General features: G+C 41.5%; 2 protein-coding genes across 5 annotated transcripts; one reads left to right on the top strand and one right to left on the bottom strand.

Annotated features, from left to right (window-relative positions):
- Positions 1 to 2,393: 2,393 nt before the first annotated feature.
- l3mbtl2 (L3MBTL histone methyl-lysine binding protein 2) lies at positions 2,394 to 13,289 on the top strand. 4 transcript variants are annotated; one of them, XM_080872810.1, is made up of 18 exons: positions 2,394 to 2,528; positions 3,438 to 3,861; positions 3,944 to 3,995; positions 4,131 to 4,264; positions 6,287 to 6,362; positions 6,591 to 6,670; positions 6,993 to 7,110; positions 8,196 to 8,330; positions 9,426 to 9,514; positions 9,651 to 9,897; positions 10,295 to 10,362; positions 10,654 to 10,758; positions 11,311 to 11,458; positions 11,557 to 11,639; positions 11,764 to 11,998; positions 12,526 to 12,591; positions 12,684 to 12,818; positions 12,910 to 13,289. In XM_080872810.1, exons 2-18 carry the CDS (start codon positions 3,508 to 3,510, stop codon positions 13,203 to 13,205), a joined length of 2,421 nt encoding a protein of 806 aa, XP_080728936.1. In that variant the 5' UTR covers positions 2,394 to 2,528; positions 3,438 to 3,507; the 3' UTR covers positions 13,206 to 13,289. The 4 variants fall into 4 exon arrangements, with proteins under 4 accessions (XP_080728936.1, XP_080728935.1, XP_080728937.1 ...); XM_080872809.1 differs by having other exon boundaries at positions 3,944 to 4,049; XM_080872811.1 differs by lacking the exon at positions 12,526 to 12,591 and having other exon boundaries at positions 3,944 to 4,049.
- Positions 13,290 to 13,424: 135 nt separating this feature from the next.
- LOC308390619 (chondroadherin-like protein) lies at positions 13,425 to 23,548 on the bottom strand. Its single transcript, XM_080872813.1, has 11 exons — positions 23,378 to 23,548; positions 21,678 to 21,845; positions 21,078 to 21,272; positions 20,797 to 20,952; positions 20,535 to 20,680; positions 18,698 to 18,979; positions 18,385 to 18,595; positions 15,996 to 16,269; positions 15,508 to 15,920; positions 15,258 to 15,424; positions 13,425 to 15,025 (listed from the first exon to the last, which is right to left on the bottom strand). Exons 2-11 carry the CDS (start codon positions 21,843 to 21,845, stop codon positions 14,716 to 14,718), a joined length of 2,322 nt encoding a protein of 773 aa, XP_080728939.1. The 5' UTR covers positions 23,378 to 23,548; the 3' UTR covers positions 13,425 to 14,715.
- Between the last annotated feature and the right edge of the window lie 102 nt (positions 23,549 to 23,650).

Here is a 23,650-nt window from a genome sequence, read left to right as displayed (position 1 = left end):
CCCAGCACTCTGTGAAAAATTAAGTGCATCTCATGATTCAGCAGTTTGTAAAGCCACCTTTAGCAGCAATAACATGAAATGCTCGCTTTCTGTATGACTTTGTCAGTTTCTCACATCGTTACAGAATCATTTTTGGCTCACTCTTCTCTCACTTGCTCTGCAACAGTCAGGCTGAAGTCTGGCCTTTGACTCGGTCACTCCAATACTTTGATTCTTGTTGTAGATTTGCTGGAGTGCTTGGGATCGTTGTGATGTTACATGACCCGATTTGAGCCAAGCCAAGCTGGCCGTCGCACAGATGGCCTCACGTTTGACTCTAGAATACTTTGGTACACTGAGGAGTTCATGGTTGACTCAGTGATTGTGAGGTGCCCAGGTCCTGGTGGCTGCAAAATAAGCCTAAATCATCACCCCATGTTTGACAGCTGGTGTGAGGTGTTTGTGCTGATATGCTGAGATTAGTTTTGGTCAAACATGGTTCTGTGCATTATGACCAAATATCTCTATTTTGGTCTTGTCTGTTCCAAAGACATTGTCCCAGGAGTTGTGTGGTTTGGTCAGATGCAACTTTGCAAACCTAACCCTTGCTGCCATGTGTTTTTAGAGAGCAGGCAATCCTTCCAAATAAGGGTTTTTCTAATTGTACTGTAACAAACTTTATAATTTAGCATACTATAGAGGCCTGTTGAGGCTCTTGGGATTTTTTGCTGTTTCTCTGTTTTTTTGCTGCAACATCCACTTCTGAGAAGTTGATTAGCAAAACCTAACTGCTACTTATCCTGTTAATTTCTGTATTAGCAGTATCGGTATACTTAGTTTTTCACAGGACTGCATACAATCCTAAGCAAACTTTATTTTTTAACACGACTTTGCTTTAATGTGGTTTAACAAAACTTCTCAGCTGTCAAAATTATAAGTAAATACAAGCAAATTAATTTAAATAATTTAAATTTGAAATTTTAAATATTTCCAAGCCTCACAAAACTTAAATCTAGCATCAGTGTCAGAGCAGCTGTACCTGTAACTGCTGTCAAGACATCCCTAACTGAATACATTTGATGAAGACAGTTTCAAGATTAGGAAACAAAACATTATATATTTGATTTTGTTTGTGTGTTTATTATGATTGAAGTAAATGTGTGTCACTCTTTAATAGTAATATTTGTATTTTAATATATATAAATACAAATATTATTATATAATATATTTTAATATATATTCAAACTGACTTTAATAGAAACTACACATTCTTGGCATTGTCTCAGTTTGCTTCACACTAGTTTCCCTTAATTAAAAGGTGTCACCAGTAAAGGTGCACCGCACGATCCCGCTTCTTCCTCCGTACTTCTTTTTGGGAACCACACATGTGAATACCATCACTTCATCTACTCTTCTTCTCATGAAGACACAGCAGCTACTGCCAAATCACATTCAAATGGTCTAACATCCATTCCTCTGAGTTTTATTTTTCTTATTGATTTAGTTTAGCAGTGGTTGCTTTTGGAGCAGTCACCGCGGGGAATGATTCTGAGGGTGCTTCTCCAAAAAGCTGATGATGAGATGTTTCAGCTCTGAGAAACACAGATGGATCTTCCATTCTAAGGTGCTGACCAGCATTTCTCTTTAGTTAGTTAAGCAGTTCTTGCAAAAATATGGCTAAGTACAGTAGACAAAAAATACTTTTTGCTGTCTATCAGCACTACTTAGGAGCAACACAACTCGAAGTCAAGGAATTTCACCAATCAACTTTTAAGCTGTTATGTCCCAGCAATACTAACTCAACACAAAATCAAGACTGACACCAGAGTTTTTTGTTTGTTTGTTTTTCAGAAACACAGGGATATTTTTTAATCATTACACATTCAAAGCTGAAACTTGCAAGCAGGAGAGCATTACAGCATCCTTCGTGAAGTCTGCCTTTATCCACACCTTGTCAGTAACTTTTTTCATAACTAGCAATTAAGCCCGGGCAACGCCCAAAGTCTACACTGCCACTGCAAAGGAGTTGCAGGGGAGCATAACAAATCTCGCATGTTAAGAGACAACAAAAATGACTGCCTCATAGAGATACTGCCATTTGTTGTCAGTGCTGACCCCAGCAGCGGTTGCTTTAAGTAATCTAAATTACAAAACATATTTTACTTAATATTTGTTTGTATATTTTGCCTCATTATTGGTTATGTTTATTTATTTTTCTACACTGTGCAAAGGCCTAAGATTAATAATAATTGAATAGCAAGGTGTCCGCAAACTTCTTTTTCATAGACCGACAGAAGGCTATTTTTTTCCAGCAAACACCTGAATGCCTGTAAAATGACTTATTTGTGACTAGGAGAGCGACTTTTTTCCAATTGTCGTAAAAACATCAACTCCCAGAATTCCTTGCACACGCGTAAGTAGATGACGCTAAATATGAGCGACCACTTTACAGTACTGGGCAGCTATGAAGATACATTAACATTTGATACCAAAATCAGTTTGTACACCTAAGAGACATTTTACTGAGTGCCAGCAGTCACTAACCTCCTGTAAGTACACGTTTGAAGTCATGACGAGCAAAGTGCAGCTTCATAACTGCACACAAGTACTTTTAGCATTGTTATCACTTAGCTTTGGTGTACAGTAGTTACATTGTTTACGTTTTGACTCAACTTATGAAGCAGTCAGCTGTAACTGTGCTTTAACGGCGATATTAGAAATAATAATAACGATGACGAAAGGGCCGCCTTTTCAAGACAAACTTCTGTTTGTCATGTTTCACTGTCTTGTGTTTGTTAAACATTATGTCGACATTACAGATAAAATAAAGTGCGAAGCTTCCTGTCATTTTAATGTAGGTTTTTCAATGTAGAGAATATTATAATGAGGCAAATAGAGCCAATACACACTCTCCGGCCACTTTGTTAGGTACACCTTGCTAGTAGTGGGTTGGACCCTCTTTTGCCTTCAGAAGTGCCTTTATTCTTCATAATGCTGGAAACATTTATCAGAGATTTTGGTCCATATTGACATGAGTTACTGCAGGTTTGTGATTACGGAGGCCATTTGAGTACAGTGAACCCATTGTCATGTTCAAGAAACCAGTTTAAGGTGATTTGAGTTTTGTGACATGGTTTGTAATCCTGCTGGAAGCAGTGACCAAAGGATGTGTAAACTTTGTTCAGTGGGGTGGAAATGGTCAGCAGCAATATTTAGGTAGGTTGTGCCATCTTAGCGATGATCAGCATACCTTGGTTGCAAAATTTCCAGGTTATAGCACTCTGGGAATTTTTCTTTGACCCCTGGGGTCAGAGAAGAATTTTTACCTAGAGAACTGCTGCTCACTGGATATTTCGTCTTGTTTGGACCATTCTCGTAAACCCTAGAGATGGTTGTGTGTGAAAATTAGAAAGCCAACTGCCGGTTGGAAGATACAATTATTTCTTTTCTTTGCACAGCTCAGAGAACAAAACAGCACAACTGAGAAGAAGAAAGGATCCATGAAAGGCGCTCATGGTGTAAGCTCCGATGATGCCTTACCACTGCGTGGCTTATGGATGTGGAAAAACTACCGAAGATGGCGTAACCCTGTTTAAATTCCCCAAGGACCCTGAAGAGTTTCGGAAATGGGAGAAGCAGGTCCAGCGCACCCGCATGCAGTGGGTTGCCACACCCAATTCTTACCTTTGCAATGAGCATTTTGGCAAGGAGTACTTTGAACCCAGACTGGCAGCGGGGCCTCTGAAGCTGAGGCCGGGAGCTGCTCCTACAGTGTTTGTCCGTCCGCACTGTCCTTCCTGCAATGGCGCGGGCTGCGGTAGCTGCCTGCCTTCTATCCAACACAGGACCATTTCAGCTGAACCAAGAGAGCAAACCATTAGTGTGAGTAGCAATTATTTTGGACTGTTGGGGGGGCTTACACCTACTGTTTACAGGTGGGATGTTTGTTTTTTTTCCTTCATAGGCTGGATACAATGAAATGGCACCCAAAGAGCGTGAGGATGCTAATGAAAGAGGTAAAGAACGACATCTGACAGGAGGAGGGTTAAAGGTGCTAAACGAGCGACCAGGTGAGGTGCACCTGCACTATTAACAATGTTCATAATGTTTTACATTAAACAAAAACTTTTTTGATTGCTTTTTTTTCACAGTGGTTTGTGAGATGTGTGGAACAACCGGGAATATCAACAACTTCTATTCAAAGACTAAGCGCTTCTGCAGTACATCCTGCTCTCGTTCTTATTCATCAAACTCTAAGAAGTCATCCATTCTAGCACGTCTGCAGGTCAGAAAGAGTTTGACTTTTTCTAATGTATTTATTTATGTATTTTTGAACACTGGGGACCACCAGAAGGGCAGTTTGAATTAGCTGCCAAGCCTTATTCAATAATCCATTTTGGGAGTTTGACACAGTCAGTGTCACCGGATTGGGCAAAGAGATGTACTAGTTTTTCCATTCGTGAGTGTGTTGCTCAGCAGCTCAGACAGGTGTGGGATTATCTGAAATCCTGTAGTGAATCCATGAACGGCTTCAGCACGCTACTTTCAATGTCACAAATCTATGAATTATTGAAAATTACTGAAATCAATTGCAAAAAATTCACTCATTTTAAAAGCTGAAAGTATGAAATGTTTATTTTTTTATTTGGGATTTTGGCGCTATAGTTATCTAGATAGATTATCTGATCCCCTGCTGAATTTCCAAAGAAATGAATGGTCACACCATCCCCGCAGTCAAGCACTGAAGTGGATTTGTTGTGCTTTGGGCCTGGTTTTCTGCAAGGAATACAGGGCGACTTCACTGCATTGAGTCAGCAATGGATGGGGGCATGTACCGTAAGGTCTTGGATGTGAACCTCCTTCTCTCAGACAGAACACTGAAGATGGGTTTGCCAGCATGACAGTGACCCAAAAGACCCAGTGCTGACCGCGGTAGCACTCTGGAAGCTAACTGAAACTAAAGTGAAAAACAAAAACTCAAAGCGAAATAAAAACCATTCAGAAATATCTTGTACATCTTTACAGACCTGAGTAGATGCCTGCAAAGTATTAAATGTAATTTTAAGGCATTTTTCAGCAAATTTATTTCACCATAGTTAGTAATATTGAACACAAGGTGGCAGTATTTGCAAAAAAGGCTGTTTACCTGTGAGCGCTGCAGAAAAATAACAAGTAGAAGAAGAAGAAGACCGCGCTGGACTTAAATACCTCTGCGGGGACGTGTGAGCCTGTGTCCGTCTTTCCTAACTCGGTACAGACCTCTCTGTTTCCTAAAAACTGAAATGGTTCACAAGTGTTGCGTCGAGACCTGCTTAACCATAAAAAGGCCAAACATCGTCTTTCATCGGTTTCCACTTAGCGACCAGGAGAAGCTGAGACAATGGCTCTTTACCCTGAACATGGACCCAAGGACCCCCCGTTACGTCCTCGGCAAACTCTTCGTGTGCCAGAAGCATTTTCAGCCGGACGACTACTACGACGTGCAGAACCTACCGAGCCGCCGGGGCCGGCTTCTCAAGCCCACCGCCGTCCCCGCGCAGTTCACACATGCCCACTATTCAGAGGAAGACCACCCTACGAATATATGGCTGCAGAGACAGGTGAGGCAGGACATTTGTACTGAAACCCCACATGCCAGGGCTCTCAGCCCAGGCTTAAGGCCCTCGTTTCCGGACGTTGTTTTTCTTCTCTTGGCTCTGCAGAAGAAGATGCCACACCCACATATCGTTCAAACCTTCTGTTTGTAAAGGGCAACCAATCAGAGAAAAGTGGCTTTAAAGCAGTTGTTGTTAAGAAGAGAGGTTGTTTTGTTTTTTTTAGACAATGAATGTGCAAAGGCCCTAGAATAAGATAAATAAGGAATTCTTTAATTACCACTCTAGTGATGCCAAAGAATAAAAAATACAGAACTGGAAATGACCATTATGTCCCATTCAATGTGGTTTGACCTACCAAAAGCTGCTGCATAGCCTTGTCTTCACTTTCATACTGACGAAGAGAAGGGTACCTGGAGAGCAGATCCTCTGTAAAGGCCTGTACGAAGTTTTGAGTTACAAAGGGTGATCTCAATATTCATTGGAATTCATGATCCATCCTTGTCCAAACCTCATGAAATTAATCTTTGCATAGTTTTGCTGACAGACAGCACCTCTGCGTGCCATTAGAGGCATAGTGTAGGCAGAGTGGTTTTTTTTTGTTTTTTTTTATCTGATTGTGACTTATACCATGCTCTCTCACGGTTTATGCCAACTGTATGGATATAAGAGGCTCTGAGAAATATTTCTTTTCCCCCTCTTTGCTTCTTTAGGGAAAGCCCCCAACGAAAAAAGCTACTGTGCTGAATAAAGTGAACAAAGCTCCTCCAGCAGCCACCGGAGTTGATGGTAAAGTCACCGAGCACACTTGTTTGCATGAAATAATTTTTTATTTTATTTTTTTTAACACAACCTGTTTAACCTGCTGCAATCGGCACATTTCATGTGATTTCCAATTTGGTGCCAATGAACCGACACAAGATGCAATATTGGCGACCACCTTCTGTTTACGAGGGGCAGCCAGTCAGAAAAAGGTGGCTTAAAGAGAATTATTTTCTGTCTCCTTCCATTGCATAGCTGCTGTTGCTTCTTTCGACTGGACCGCATACTTGGAGAGAGAAACGTCTCTGGCTGCATCTGTCTCCTGCTTCAGACACGTGAGTCTGTTCTGCAGTTCTTACAAAGACTTACAGCTAAGAAATGTATACATATTATCATCATAGCGACATATTGTTCTTAACCTTTGTGGAAACCTCGTTCTACCATCGATGTTAACAGTTAAGGGAACTGACTTAATAATCAAATAAAGGGAAACTCAAATGGCTTATTAGGATTATATTGCTGTTTTCATGCCGTCATCAGCAGAAGAAAACAATAGAAAATTGAGTTTCTCTTGAAAATGCTGGAAAATAAGATGGTAGTATATAAAAGCTTCACACAGATGATCCATAAGGAATTTTCTGGCTTCACCCCCTACAGGCTCCCCTTTGTGCCCAGTGGGATGACATCACCATGGGGATGAAAGTGGAGGTGCTGAACACGAATGCCATCCTCCCCAGTAAAGTCTACTGGATTGCTACAGTTATCCAGATTGCAGGTGTGTGCATCTTTCTGCCAACAGTTAACAGCCCAATGAACCACAAATCATTTTTATATATTAATGTTACATTTAGTTTCTTATTTTTCATTAGTGAATTTTATTTGTCTCTTGGCTAGACCCAAATCTTAATGCCTCTTGCAAAGCTTAAAACTTGGTTTGCTGTACTTCTCATGGTGCTGAATATAAAGTGCAGCATATTCATAACCAGAAGAAATTGTGTTATGAGACTGGAGACGATATCTGGAGCACTTAAAAATCTTAAAAAGAAATCTTTTGGTAGATTTTTGTAATACCAAATGTTGCACTGACCCGAGAGATCATCATCTTCTTTACAGCAGTAAATGTGTGAACCGCTTATGTTGTTGCACTCATATAGCGCACATTTCAGGTTTAACGCTGTGATAGCAGCTTACCTTTTTGCTCAGATGACTGAATCTATAATTTAAATCACTGTAGCATTTGTTCGGAGCTCTGCTCCAATGAGAATTGATCGTAAATGAACCCTTAATGTTATGAAATTTTGTGCAAGCTAAGAGAACACGTGATGAACCAGGCTTTGTTGAGGCATGTTGGGGTAAAGCTGCCAAACAGATCAGACTAGTGAATCTATTCATGCAGATTTTAAGTCTCAGTGACCATTGAAGTTTAGTTTTGTCTACAGATTTGTACCAAAGACCGGGAATAAATTGGTATCAATATGGTTTGTACCAGAGTGAAAAGTGCCTCAACAAATGGTGTTTGTATCTGTATTTGTCTAACATAGCTGTTCTCCTCTGATGAAACAGCCGGTGTCTGCAGAAAACATCTGACACTGGTGCGTCAGATGCATCCAAATGTGATATGCTATTTGTAAAAGTTGCATTAACGGGCTAAGTTGGGTCAGTTATTACTGCCAATTAGTTTGATCTTGGCGTGAGCTCGATTCTGTTTGGTTGTTCACTCATCTGTCTCATGAACTCATCCAGGTTAGCAGTTAGAATTTTTTGCCTGGAACAGTTCAGGATGTTAACTTCCACACAGTGAAATATATTTTGGTAAAGTAGCAACATTGGCAGGTAACTCTCGTCCTTTCTTGTCTGCAGGATACAAAGCCCTGTTGAGATACGAGGGCTTTGAGCATGACAGCAGCCATGATTTCTGGTGCAGCCTCGTTTCAGGAGAGCTCAACCCGATCGGATGGTGCGCAATGACCAGCAAGCTGCTGGTACCCCCACAAGGTTAGGATTCACATTCAGTTTGCTTTTAAAAATGGCGCCTATGCTCTGTTTGGTCCTAAATCAACTGCTTCATCCAGTATTGGTTGACCTTGGTGAAGGTGTTTTTGTTTATTCTTTAAATCCTCAAAAGAATAAGAGCAGGTGAGCGAGTTATCTGAAGTGATAATGTGAACTAGTGGTCGTTGACCAGACAAATGAATGCTGATCATCAGCTCTGTGATTAGAGAATATATGAATGACTCTAACAGACAAGAGCTTCTGTCTGAGTATTTTCACTGGTTCGATTTGCAGTTAAGGTGATATCGCAAAATCAAGACAACAAATAACTGATGCAGCAAATGGGCAGGAAATTAAATACAAAGGCAATTTTCTCAGTAAGAAGAAGAGAAGTCTTTGTAATGCACTTTTCTACTAGCAGATCAAAAGATAAATAAAATATAAAGTACAGATAAAATGGAAGAAAGACATGTTGCCTGTAGCTTAACAGACGTTAAAAGACAGAGAAATGTAAATGGAGGATGATATAAAACTTAGTAGAGGTAAAAGAGCAGCAGAAAACATCCTAAAAATCTAAAGTAATAAAAAGTGACAAATGTGTCATTTTCTGTTGTTAACAACTAGAAATTGATCTTATCTTTTATACGGTTTCAGGTTAAATGTGTTGTTTGTATGTCATACTTTTATATTTTTTATTTATACAGGTAGTCCCAATGTCACATTTACAAAAAGGACCTGTTTCTAACAAACATATTAAAATTACAACAATAAAAAACAGTAAAATAGCAATAAAATAACAAAAATAAAGATTCTTTAATGTGTACACAGTCATAGGAAAAAGTTCCCAGTGATGACTTCACAAGGTCATTTGTACTCTTTTAAAGTCTGCAAGTGAAATTAATTGAGAGAGCTATAAGTCCTGTGAGATGGAGCAGAAAAGGAGAATGCCTCTCCAAGTTTCATCACTGAAACTTTGTGTAATGAAGCCCTGAGACCACACACTATGACTAAAATGTTTATGTAACATGTAATATGAAAAATAAGAGGGGAATAAACCACAAAGAGACTCTTCTTGTTTGATGATTTGCGTGTCTGTAGATCTGAAGCAGGACATCCCAGACTGGAAGGAGTATCTGATGAAGAGGTTGGTGGGGGCCCAAACTCTGCCTGTTGATTTCTACCTGAAGGTACTGCCTGATGTTATGAATTGCCCTGTATGTCATAAAGAGTGTAATGGATTAAATGAAATAGAAGTCACTGAATTAAGCACATAATCAGCAACTTTCTGTCACTCTGCCGCCCTCCCGCTTTTCTTTGTTCCAGCTTGCAGAAAGCATGAAGAACTCTTTCAGGACGGGCATGCGCGTGGAGGTGGTGGACTCCAAATACGTGAGCCGGACACGCGTGGCCATCGTGGACTCCAACATCGGTGGCCGTGTACGCCTGGTGTACGCGGACCAAAGTGACACCCCTGAGAACATCATCTCAGACTTCTGGTGTCACATATGGAGTCCCCTCCTGCATCCGATAGGCTGGTCCAAAAAAGTGGGTCATGACATCAAAGCGCCTGGTAAGTATGAAAACGGGTTCTCCACTGGAGCTGAAGATGTGTGGTACAGAACAAAAACTTGCAAAAGGAAATTAACTTTGATGTAGGAAACCAAGCAGTCAGCAGTAAAAACAGGATTAATCAACTTTAAGGGGAAAGAAATATTTGGAGACACACTCGGACTTTAGAAAAGGATACTGGACCTCAGCGTAACACTAGCAGTGTGGATCATTTTATTTGTAATCACAGTGAAAGTTTTTATGACATGAAACTGCACAGATGTTGAACTAAATACATGATTTTAAAGATTTCTGTTTTCTGAAATGTAACATGTACTGTGCTGGTGATAGAAGATTACTTTGCTTTTTCCTCTTAGATTTGTTGTAGATTAAAATATGAAACCTTCTTATTTTTATAGCAAACAATCTGGAGTCTTCCAGTGGTCTGAGGGGCAATTCTGACAGTACGTTCATGCTCTTTAAAAAGGTAAGGAAGTATATGAACACTGACGTAAGTCATAGTCGAGTGTACTATAAGGTTAGCAGTAAATCTGCACTTGATTGTGGTGTAGTTTAGAAAATCATAGGATTCATTAAATGTATTTATTTTTTATTTCTCCATGTTTTACCCCCAAAGTCCAAAAGCTGCGGATTGTTTGAGTCAGAACTCAAAAATAGCTGAAGTAATCATCGTCGTTACTAAGCTTATGCTCATTTCAGTTCAAGTTTAAGCCTTACCTCTTCACTGTTTCACATGAATGTAATGTATTGTCCTCAGCTGAGGTTCACCTACATGGAGGGAACTTTCTTTGAAGAAGGAATGAAGCTGGAGGCCATTGACCCGCTCAACTTGGGAAGTATCTGTGTGGCCACAGTACACAAGGTGAGGTAGCTGTTGTTGACTTTGTTTATGTGTGTTTGTGATTCATCATCTGTCACCTAGGTTTGGTGTTTCCCAGAGATTTAGATGCCCTTGTAACTGTAACAGCTCATAAATGAGCTAATGGCAGGGGTATCTTCTGTAAACTCAGCAGTATAATCAGCTGCTTCTTTAGTGGGTCTCTCATCATGTGGATTAACTCCTTCATACGTGCACTGTGTTTATACAGCGCTTTGCATTTAATTATTAATCTTGCTTTCTTCCACAGCGTGTCTTCTTTCCTGATAGTTGGGGTTTTCTCTGTATTATTTTAGGGTCTTTACCATAAAATAGAAAGCGCCTTGATAGAGGACTGTTTGAATTGATTTCATCTTGGTCTGCAGCTGGTACTTCTTGCTGAAGCCTTGTTGTGCTCAGCATAGCATTACAAAAGCCAGTTCTCCACCCGCTGCAGGTTCTTGTTGGTGTGTTCCTCCACCTAACAGCTGGATTGTAGAGATCGTATCTCTACTGCTGGTTTTCCTCTCTCTGACTCTACTCCTCTTTTTTTCCCAGGTGCTGTTTGATGGGTACCTGATGGTGGGCATTGATGGCACCATATCAAACAATGGCTCAGACTGGTTTTGTTACCATGCTTCCTCTCACGCCATTCTTCCAATTAACTTCTGTAAAAAGAACAATATCCCTCTCACTGTACCCCCAGGTATGTTTTTTCTGTTTCTTAGTTTGCAGGTTAACTTGTCTGCTGGTGCTGAAATGCTTCACCATATATTTCCTGTCGCTTTATGCATTTCCTGGCAGGTTACGATGCTCAGACCTTCACCTGGGAAAAGTACCTGGAGGAGACCAAAGCAAAAGCTGCGCCCGTGAGACTGTTCAATGCTGTAAGATGTTGTAGGATGACCTTGCCATCACATGTTTTATAAGTTGAATTAATAGGACAGGATGGCTTCTTTTCAAATGTATCTATTGATGTAAAAACACTAATAAATATGACACTTCTTTCAGGACTACCCAGGTCACGGCTTCTCCCCCAACATGAAGCTGGAGGCCGTGGACCTGATGGAGCCACGGCTCCTGTGCGTCGCCACCGTGAAGCGCTGTGTCGGCCGCCTTCTCCTCATCCACTTTGACGGCTGGGAGGATGAGTTTGACCAGTGGGTTGACCACCAGTCTCCAGACATCTACCCAGTTGGCTGGTGTGAGCTCATGGGCTACCAGCTCCAGTCACCTCCTGGAGTCGGTAAATACAGCGGACTGTAACACTGTGTTTTGAATCAACATGTAGAGCACTGAAGTGATGTGGGTTAATGCAGGAGTACCGAGGCGTTCTGATTAAAGGGGATTAATGGCCAAGGTTTCAATAGATAAGGTCAGAGTATGATGAGGTAATCCCCATGAGCCAAAAGCTTGGCTTGAGACGCCTCTAAATGCTGCATTTCAGTTTTTTTCTCATCTTGGATCTGTGTGATGTCACACAGAAAGCACATATCCTCGACACATCTGCGCCAAAGCTATTTTGGGCTATGAATAACGCTAACTCCTCTAGTGGTGTACCACAACAATAGTCTGAAAATCTGGAAATTAGCGTAAAAGGCGCTCTTTAACCGCATTTAGACTTCAATTTTGATTATAAATACAGCAACAGTTCACTACACTCACTAAGCTCCAGCCTTAAACTGTCACAGACAGAAGTGACTGGTTGATGAGTGATGCATAGATGTTTCTGAGTGTGAAACAAAGTGACTGGTGTTTCATTCTGTTTTCTAGCTGACTTAATTGAAAAGCAGCTGGTGCGGAACAAGAAATGCCGGCGCTTTTCTTTCGGGAGAAAGAGTAGGTTTTATTCAGAAAAGTATATGTAGTCTTGTATCGGTAATGTCTTACTTGACACATGAGAATGATCTCCTTTTCTTTGCTTTTTGTAGAAAAGAAGCACACAAAAAAGAGGCTTTCACAGGACCAAGCTCAAGACGGTGCTGATCAACACACCGAAAGTCCTCAAAGCACTCCTCCAAAAGTGCCACTCATCCAGCCCAAGACTGAGCCAGAGGAGCAGGAGAGTAAGAGACAATTCTCAAATGAGTCACTTTTTCCTCATTTGCATGCTAGTTGCCCATTTTGGTAACTTTGCTGACTTACTTGTCTTAATAGTCGTTGCAGTGAAGGTGAAAGTGGAGGAAATGGAAACGGAGACCCCCATTAGGCCACCGGACAACTTTCAGCAAGACTCTGTGTGCATAATCAAACAAGAAGAGGGAGGGCAAAGCAGCTTGGATAATGTAGAACAGGAGAAGACGGAGCAAAGTAAAACTAAAGACGTGGCCGAAGACGATGCATCACTTGAAGACCGGTGTACCAGTGATAGCAACACTGATCAGAGTGAAAATGAAAGAATGGACAAAGAGGAGTTGAGCCAAGAAGACGACAGTACCATGGATGAATCATAGAGAATAAAAGAACCAATATAGCTGAATCACTCCAATGAAAAAAGAATTAAACAAATAAATAAAAAGACTTTATCAAAAAGATTTTGACTCTGAAAGTTTTCCTGGGTTGTAATGAAGTTTTTTTTAAATGTTTTATATCCAGATAGATCCTTTTGTAAATATACAGTCAATTGCAGTATTTTTAAAAATATATTATCTAAATGTGATTTGATTTTCAACTTTGAGTATGTTGTGAGCCTACAGTGAAGGTTAACTACCCTCAACTGCAGGCTCGGTAAAGCAATGCTTTATTCTTTTTTTTTTTTCTTATTTTCCATCATACATGTACTATTAAATATAAAAGGCCAAAACAACAATCGGGTACATTCCTAAAAACAATGTCTTTACTGGCCACCTCAGCAACACCGAAAGATACCTGAAGGAGAATTGGAGAATTCTTTCACTGGTTAGGAAAAACTACTTCATAACATCTAACCTAGCCAAGAATCCTTCTACCATCAACAGATATCCTCACGAATAAAAATACAAAATGCTGTCCAAATAATTTGTCAAAAGCAAGAACAGATTAGACCAGGGGTGGGGAACTCCAGGCCTCGAGGGCCGATGTCCTGCAGGTTTTAGACCTCACCCTGGGTCAACACACCTGAATCAAATAATTAGTTCATGACCAGGCCTCTGGAGAACTTCAAGACACATTGAGGAGGTAATTTAGCCATTTGAATCAGCTGTCTTGGATCAAGGATACATCTAAAACCTGCAGGACACCGGCTTTCAAGGCCTGGAGTTTGACACCCCTGGATTAGACTGCTGGAGAAGAGTGCATATGCATAATATGACAGATTAACTTGTACCAGAATGATAGGAAGGGAAGCGTATGGAGAATTAGAGAAATAGCTCATGATCTGAAGAATACATCCTGTGTCAAACATGGTGGAGGCAGTGTGATGGTATGGGCATGAACGTGGCTGCCAGTGGAAACCAGGCAGCGGTCGCTTGTGTTTATTGATGACGTGACCACTGACAGAAGTAGGAGAATGATATGTGGAGTATACAGGCCCATACTCTGTTCAGAATCAGCCAAATGCTACATATATTCATCCAAGTACTAAAAACAATCCTTATATTAAAAATGATGTTAGTTTGTCCAGTTAATTTTTACAATTTTAACATAAACTCCTTAAATCAAAGTTTAAATCTTAATTGCTTGATTGAAAATGTACTGTGGCAAAACTACTAGTACTGTGCAAATACCTGACTGTAGCACTTTTAAGGTGATAAAAGTTAAAGCCCAACATGATATAGCTTACTAATCCAACCGTACAAAGAATTTATACTGTTGTTCAACATTGTGCTAAGACAGCAAGAATGATTAGTGCAGCTGGGACCGTTCAGTTCAGTGTTTAACCTCAAAACTTTGGTTCTGCGCTGTGCTGATGTTTGCATTGAAGCCCTGACTTTAAAACATCAGCACAGAACGCCAGAATGGATGCAACGCCGAAAGGCGGGAGTTTCAGGGCATGCTGCGTCTCTTTGTGCTTTCAGCAGCTTTCTTTGCTGCACCCTGTTTTGTGTTTGGACTCCCTCGAATTTTGGATTTGACCTTGAGCATCTTGACCTGCCGATGGCCGCTGAGGTGCATCGGTTTGGGTTTGGTTGCCTTGGGGGCCTTTGCTGGCTTTGAGGTGACAGCAGGTGCAGAGGGAAGACTCTCTCCACCAGGACAGGCTTTGAACCCGTGGACATCCTTGACCCTCCGACCCCGCAATTCAGGTGGATTGGCACAGGTGGCTCGCACCTTCAGGTTAACTTTCTCAATCCACCTAGATAAAAAGAAAAGATCCAAATTAGTTACTATTGTTAGTTATTTAATGTTATTGAGCCAAACGGTATAATATGTGAACCTTAAAGCTAATCTTAACAGACAAAGATGCGTCTTTGGAAATGGTTTTGTTCCCATAATGACCAACATTCACACATTTTCGCATACTAGAATCTCTCACCGTCCAAACCCCAGTCCTATTTAACTACATTATTGACTTGCAGCTGTCTTACATGCGCAGTGGCAGTAGGGGGCAGTCACACATTAGAGGATTGTCAGCGAGATTGATGACCTCCAAAGCGGTGAGTGGGTGGAAGTCAGGGACCTCCTCCAGCTGGTTGCCCTCCAAGAAAAGACTCCTCAACCCAGGACCCAGTCCTGCCAGGGCGCTCTGCGACATCTGCAGCAAAAGCAATCACATCGGTTTGAAAAAAATCTACATTACATATGAAAACGTTTGTAGAGTGCACAAAGCCCGCTCACCTTCTCCAGTCCCATGTTATTGAGGTACAGCTCTTTAAGTGACCTCCCCAGAGGTTTGAAAGCATTCGATCCGATCCAACGAATTGAATTTCTGGACAGCCTGAGGTCTCGGAGATTCCCAGCCTTGCTCAGTGCCTCAGTGGGCACCTCCTTGAGCTTATTCCCTCCCAGGTGAAGCATGTCCAAGTCATTTGCCTGGTAAAGAGCCCTGGGCGACACATGCACAATGGCATTCCCGGTGAGATAGAGAGCTCTCAAACCCTCAGCCCCCATCATGATACCTGGCTCCAGCTTAGTGATGGAGTTGTTCTCCAGATGAAGTGCAAGCAGACTGGGCACCAGTTTGAAGACACCTTTGGGGAAACTGGTAAAGCGGTTCTTTTCCAAATGGAGGTAAGTCAGCTTAGGGAGACCTTAAAGAAAAAAAGCAAGTGAGTTTGGATCTTGTCTGACCATCTACTCTAAATGTAGCGTTGCCAGTGAAAGACCTTTGAAGGCATCTGGGCTCAGGGAGGTAAGCTCATTCTCAGACAGGTACAGGTATATCAGTCCCTTCATCCCATTGAAAGCCCTTCCCTCTACATCCACAATTTTGCAGCGCTGCAGGTGCAAGGACACAACCTGGGTGACACCGGGGAAGCTGTTGCTGGGAATGTAGTGGAAGTTGTTGCCACGCAGGTCCAGGAGACGTGTGCTGGCAGAGAAACCGCGAGGCACTTTAGTGTGACCACGGTTCTCACATGAAGAGTGGTGTGTCTCTGCCTGTAGACAGGTAGGTAAAGGAAATTTAGAGCTCACCAGCACTTCAACCTTGCACGTCCCTCTCCTGACGCTATGAAAGTGTGTTTGTATGAAACTGTCCAGCTTCTTAAATTAATATAAAAAGATTAACTACAATCAGAACAGTAACTTGGATTTTAAAAGTGTTGTTTCTTTACTCCTGATCAAATACGAAACTCTTAAGAGTTAGAAGGACCGATTCATTCTGATGTGTGTTAAATTTGAAGCTTCAGCCACCAAAGAACCATCTTAGCTTAAATTAATAGCCAAAGTAAAATTTTATTTTATTTTCACTTGCTACACACGAAGCAAACATGATTGGGGGAAAGAAAAGGGAGAAAGAAAGAGAGGTAGGGGAAGAGGAACGGTGATAAAGGGCAAAAAACAAAAACCAACAAAACAAACAGACAAAAAAATACATATTTCAATCACCTGGATCACCTGTTGAGAAAGAAAAAAGAGAAAACAAGCAAAAAAAAAAGAGAGCAATATAATAAACAACATCATCGCGATAAACTAACAGTAAATAACAGTAAATACTAAATATTGAATATTATTGTGCAGCACATAAGATCGACCGTGCACAGTGTGATTTGAGGTAGGAGCCAAAAAGGGTGTAGTTTGTGTGTGTGAGCACCCGTGAAGGACAAAGAACACACCAGACAGGTCAGGGATAAAGTTAGTGAGAAATTTAAAGCAGGCTTAGGCTACAAAAAGATTTCCCAAGCCTTGAACATCCCACGGAGCACTGTTCAAGCCATCATTCAGAAATGGAAGGAGTATGGCACAACTGTAAACCTACAAAGACAAGGCCGTCCACCTAAACTCACAGGCCGAACAAGGAGAGCGCTGATCAGAAATGCAGCCAAGAGGCCCATGGTGACTCTGGACGAGCTGCAGAGATCTACAGCTCAGGTGGGGGAATCTGTCCATAGGACAACTATTAGTGGTGCACTGCACAAAGTTGGTCTTTATGGAAGAGTGGCAAGAAGAAAGCCATTGTTAACAGAAAACCAGAAGAAGTCCCGTTTGCAGTTTGCCACAAGCCATGTGGGGGACACAGCAAACATGTGGAAGAAGGTGCTCTGGTCAGATGAGACCAAAATGGAACTTTTTGGCCAAAATGCAAAACGCTATGTGTGGCAGAAAACTAACACTGCACATCACTCTGAACACACCATCCCCACTGTCAAATATGGTGGTGGCAGCATCATGCTCTGGGGGTGCTTCTCTTCAGCAGGGACAGGGAAGCTGGTCAGAGTTGATGGGAAGATAGATGGAGCCAAATACAGGGCGATCTTGGAAGAAAACCTCTTGGATTCTGCAAAAGACTTGAGACTGGGGCGGAGGTTCACCTTCCAGCAGGACAACAACCCTAAACATAAAAAGATCTGAAAACTGCTGTTCACAAACACTGTCCATCTAATCTGACTGAGCTGGAGCTGTTTTGCAAAGAAGAATGGGCAAAGATTTCAGTCTCTAGATGTGCAAAGCTGGTAGAGACATACCCTAAAAGACTGGCAGCTGTAATTGCAGCAAAAGGTGGTTCTACAAAGTATTGACTCAGGGGGCTGAATAATTACGCACACCCCACTTTTCAGTTATTTATTTGTAAAAAATGTTTGGAATCATGTATGATTTTCGTTCCACTTCTCACGTGTTCACCACTTTGTGTTGGTCTTTCACGTGGAATTCCAATAAAACTGATTCATGTTTGTGGCTGTAATGTGACAAAATGTGGAAAAGTTCAAGGAGGCCGAATACTTTTGCACTGTATATCTCCCCCACCTGCAGAGTGAGTTCATGGAGAGAGGAGACCTCCTGCAAAAAGCCCTTTTTCAATCAATGAACTTGAGGGCTGTTAACTGGTAGATTAAAAACACAAACATGGGGGAAAAAGGCAAATCAAACGCTAGTTTTACAGACTTAAAGGTGGCATTGATTTTCTAACCTAAGCAAGAATCCAGCATATTTCTCAATGTGTTCAACTACATCCTACTATCATTGGCAAATGCAGGTAAAGAGGTTAAAGTCAGCTTGGAAAATATGGTAGGCATTAAATGAAATATAAATATACAAAAAAGTAGTGACACTCACCTCACAGACACAGTTGGCAGGACACTTGACCTTGTTCGGTTCTTCAGTGGGTCGTGGCATGATCCTGGCTGCTTCTTCCTCTTTTATGATGTCTTCCTGACTCTGGCATCTCAGCTCAGAAGGGTGGACAGCATCCAGGCTGTCACCTGAAAGATGGGATGGCCCTCCACAAGTTCCCATCAGCTTCACTTTGTTATAGATAGCCCACTCTCTGCAGAATAGGGGGGAAAAAAGAAAAGAAGAACAAAGTGCTGATCACTTCCCTGAGGTTTCCTGAAGCTGTCAGGACAAGAGCAACAAAAACCCGCCGTACCTGAGTGGACGCAGGTAACAGTTGCAGAGGATTGGATTTCCGGCCAGGTTTAGACGGGACAGCTTTGGCGAGCCTTCGGCGAAGGGCTGGATGACACGCAGCTGGTTATTGCTGATGTCCAGGTGGATGAGGTTGGGGGATTTTGAAACAGCTGTGTTCACCAGGTCCTGCAGGGACATGTGGTCCAGGAAGAGGTGGGTCAGCTTGGGCATGGACACAGCCTCCTCCCCCAGGTACGTCATGGGGTTGTAGCTGAGATCGAGACGAGTCACCTCAGGCAGCCTGGATGCAGAAAAGAACAAGGCAGGAATAAGAACAATGATTATTACTCTTATTACTCTTTGTCAACACAGACATCAGGTGTCTGAGTTTAACAAATGACTTTCTGTCCATTGTGTTGAAGTTTGGTCAGACAAGGGACTATACTGTCTGTGAGAGAGGGATTTGACAAAACATGGAATCCCTTTTGTTCTTTCTACTGATTAATATCACACAACTCATCACTTTATTTAAAACCTAGGGATTTTCTATTTTCTTCTCTATCTAGAAATAGGAGAGCCTAATTAAAAAAAAACTTAAATTGCAATATCAACCAGCTTAACTTATAAATGTTAATAGATAGCACATAAATGATGGATAGACGCTGTTATACTGAAGAGTGAACCCACTAGGCTTCACCTTTGAGGCCTAACAACCTTAAATCTGCATCCTTTGTAATGGCCAGCAGGGGGAGACTCTACATATCTCTCCCTAAAAACGCTTTCCTAATGAGTCAACGGTCTGCACTGCAGAAGATAATATTAATTTATACATAATGGTCAAACAGTTAAAGAAACAAAACAAAACAAACAAATTAAAATAACTTAGTAAAAGTAACTGATAAATTAATGGCTACTGGTATGGATAAGCAGCTTAACGTTCTGTAAACATGATGTCATTAACAGAACAGCAAAAACATAACAGGTAATCAGTTGAACTTGTTATCTAAAGCAAAGGAATTGACTACTTTATTGATCCAAAGCTTAAACCTAACAAACAGTAACCTTCAGGGAACGTTTCCCAAAAAGGCCCTAAAAGTTACAATTTGGAGGCGGGTCCAAGAATGTCCGCTCAAGGCGGTGCATAACTATTAGCTTACCATTTTAAAAGAAGTAAGTTAATTGTTATGTACAACTGAAACAGTTAGCTAACACAAATCAAGGAATGGGAGTTCATTAGAACTCACGAACACAGAATCTGTTGAAGAGTGAAGGAAAGCGCTTTTTTGACTCTGACAAGACTATCGGGGAACATTGGATAAAGAATGGGATCCATTGCTTTAGGGTGTGGCCACCTTGTGACTGACAACTCATGCGGTGTCCTACGTTTTTCAGTCAGTTCAACCTATTGATCATCACATCCAGTAGAAACAAACCTACGTTGCAATGCCTAAAATATCAAATGTTGAAGCCCACTGTGATTCACAGTGGCTATGTCCATCTTTAATGTACAGTCTTTGACAGTGGTTTTCAAAGTGTGGGGTGGAGTCTTTGGAGACCTTGCCAATTCTAATCTCTATTTTTTTAAGTGATACAAATTGGACTCTTTTAATTATTCGTAATCAATGATTAAAAAAGAAAGAGATGTGACATTTTTTCAGCTTCAGAAGTCGAGAATGCCAGAAGAAGCTTTCTTAAGCTTTTTCTCTAGTACGTGTAAAGCAACCAGCGGGCCTGTACTTTGCTGTTAATTATGATGTCATAATTGTCACATTGGATTTTAGTTTTTCTCTAGATTTACATCCAGTGTGAGATTCCTGTTTAGCTCCAATGCTGAGCGATGGTGCCTCTCACTTCACCTGGTCATGGTCTCAGTGGGGAAAAACTGTAACTCGTTGTGATCCAGGCTGAGACGAGTTAGTGTGAACAGTCCGGCAAAGGCTTCAGTATCCAGGTAGTTTAGAAAGTTGTAACTAAGACGAAGCCACTTGATATTCTGCAGGCCCTGAAAGCAAAGGAAGCTGGCATTTTATTTAAGGCTCCAACAAGACGTGTATCTCTGTAAAATATTTGAAATTTTCCATTTCGAAGTATTTTGTACACACGGTTTAGTGTGAGTACCTGGAATGCCATATTAGGGATGTAAACCAGCTGATTGTGTGAGAGGGAGAGCAGGTTGAGGGAGCCCAGCTGAGAGAACGCTCCAGGCTGGATCTCTTCCACACGATTACGGTCAATAATAAGCTGCTTTAGTGAGGACAGACCGTCAAATGACTCCTAGAATCATAAAAAAACAAAGGACTGCACTGAGAATGGTTGGGTAGACTTCTTGAAGTTAATTTTAGTTTTTAAAAACCACTGAAAATGATCATGGGATATATGTGGTTTAAGTCTAAGAATACCTGGTAGAGGATCTCAATGTTGTTGTTGGCAAGGTTGAGGAAGACCAGGCGACCGAGGCCACGGAACGCCCCCTCCTTCACCTTGTGGATGTTACAGCGCTGCAGCGACAGGTGAGTCAGGTAGGGGGTGTGCATGAAAGCCCCAGTGGGGAGTTCCTGTATGTCATTACCTCGAAGGTCCAGTTTCACTGTTATCTATGAGGAAAATAGATTATATATTAGAGGATAATAATAAGTATTTAAAAGGTACCACAGCTTTGGAAGTTTAGCCGAAGCCTTATCATTCTTTAACAGGGGTATTAAAATTTGTATTTCCCTGGAAATAAACACCTGTTCAACAGAGAATTGTTTAAACAGCCCCATTTTTGTGGATTGTTTAAACACCACAGCTTACCTGAGTATTGTTGCTAATCATTTCCATCTAGACTTCTTAGATGTGCAGCAGACAAATGTGCAGCAGCTGTGTGATGCTATCATCCTAATATGAACCAAAATCTGTGAGGAATGTTTTAGGACCTTGTTGAATCTGAGCGGATACGACCTGGTGCTAGCAAGGTGTACCTAACAAACTGACCAGTAAGTGTATATGTTTATAGATACCTCATCAACAGCAGGAGGAACCTGGGTCAGGTTCTTGTTGACACAGGTCACAGTGAGTTGGATTTGGTCGCAGAAACACTCCTGTGGGCATTTTGCTGCTTGGACTGCAGGGACGCAGAGGACCAGCGAGCTGATCAGCAGAATCCAAAAGGTAACGGGAAGGTCCATCTGTAGGGAAAACCCTGATTCACTCTTTTAGTTTGGCCACATAACATGTCAAACTGCAATGCTAAATGTTTAAGGTGCACGTACGCCAACAAATTACCGCTGATTCGTTTTTTTTATTTTTAGCGGCGATGTACCGTAATAGAAAATTTATTCATGCATACAGCTTTCCAGTTTTCTGTTCATGTTGGCAGCTTCAACATTAATTTATATGCATTTGGATAAAAAAATGTATTAATGTAGTAATATATCAGTTACAGGGGCAACTTCTTTTAGAGGTATTTTGTTTTGTTTTTTACACTTGCTACTTTAAACACATTTTTATTGACAGATTTGCATCAACGTGTTATTGATGCAAGAGATGTCATTGTAATAGATTCTCATTAAACCAAGAATAAGTCTTTTAACCTGCAAAAAGGTTGGAAACTGTCCTTGGTTAGAATCATAAGGAATGTCGTTCTCAGAGGAAGTTTTTAAAAAATGTTATTATCACTGAATTCGGACACCGTAAGAAAAAGCTGTGTGTCATTCAGTTATTTTTCCCTTTCCAAAGCTGAAGGTAGTTTAAAAAAATCCTTCTGCACTTTTGGGGATTAATGCCATTTGGTCAGATTGGTCTGCCGTAGTCTTCACTGGAATGCCTTAAAACCACATTCCCATGTTGGATCAACAGTGCTGATCCACAGGAACGGACATGAAAAGCTTCAGAGCGCCACACTCTACAGTTTGGACTCTGGAAATGTGGACACGTGCAGTATGCTATGGCTAATTTTTTCTGTTAAAACTGTGACCTCAAAGAAACCATTGATCGCACAACACAAACGGCATATTCATGAACTTATTTGCTATGTGCACTTGAAGTCAATGATAAGATTGGTATAAAAGGTTGAAAATACTTGGTGTCATCTCAAGCAGCAGGGAAACGAAGCTGTACCACACGTTTAAAAAGAATTAAACTGCTAGTTTCATATTTATTCACGCCATATTTTTTTCGAGCAGCCACCTGAACAGAAAGAGGCCCAGAAACTAGAGAGGAAGGAATTTCCTCAGTTCAGGCTGTTTGTCTTCGTTCCCCCGGGATCAACAGGTCCAAACCGCGGAGGAGCAGCCGCACCGGCCGTGCACAAAGGCGCAGTGTCTTTCTCTGCCGCGGCTGTGCCAAAATGCGTTTCCCCTGAAAATACACGCCTGTCCACCGGGCAGTGCGACATAGCAGGCACTGTACAGCCCCGAGACACTGATTTAGCCTAAACTACGATCATTACAAAAAATCTGAATATGATTTGTGTAGATATCAGGTTACATTTGTTCAAGTTAAGTGCTTATTACAAAAAAATACTAAAGTTCGTTATTAAAAGACGATGCTTTCCTTTTTGACGCAAAACAAAATGCAGGACTAAATACCTGAGCATCGGGTATCAACCGTTCCGGCCTGTTTAAGTGTTGCCCGGACACCATTACAATCGTTTGAATGTGTGTAATACTTTTAAATCCGGACATTCAATGATAAGAAACCCCTTTACGCACAAACTCACCGTGGCGGTTCCGTCCAGCTGCAGAGCGCTACTGGTCCCTCAGTCACGAACTCCGCCGCTCTTCCCCTGCTTGTCGCCCCATCCAAAACAAACTCCGTCTATCCCCTTCTTTCACGTCTGCTCCTTGGCTACCTCCACCTCCAACCCCACTGCTGCAGTCTGCTCACTGCGCCTCAGAGTTTATTAAAGGACTAGTTCAGCCCAAAGTGAGGAGAATCAGTCACCTCAGAGCCTAAAGTCTAACTTTCATATGCACCACTAAAAATGAAAGTG

This window comes from Rhamphochromis sp. 'chilingali' (genome assembly GCF_963969265.1).
Source record: "Rhamphochromis sp. 'chilingali' genome assembly, chromosome: 22".
Lineage (NCBI taxonomy): Eukaryota > Metazoa > Chordata > Actinopteri > Cichliformes > Cichlidae > Rhamphochromis > Rhamphochromis sp. 'chilingali'.
The sequence above is the reverse complement of the archived record's forward strand: the minus strand, read 5'-3'. Positions and strand labels throughout refer to the sequence as shown.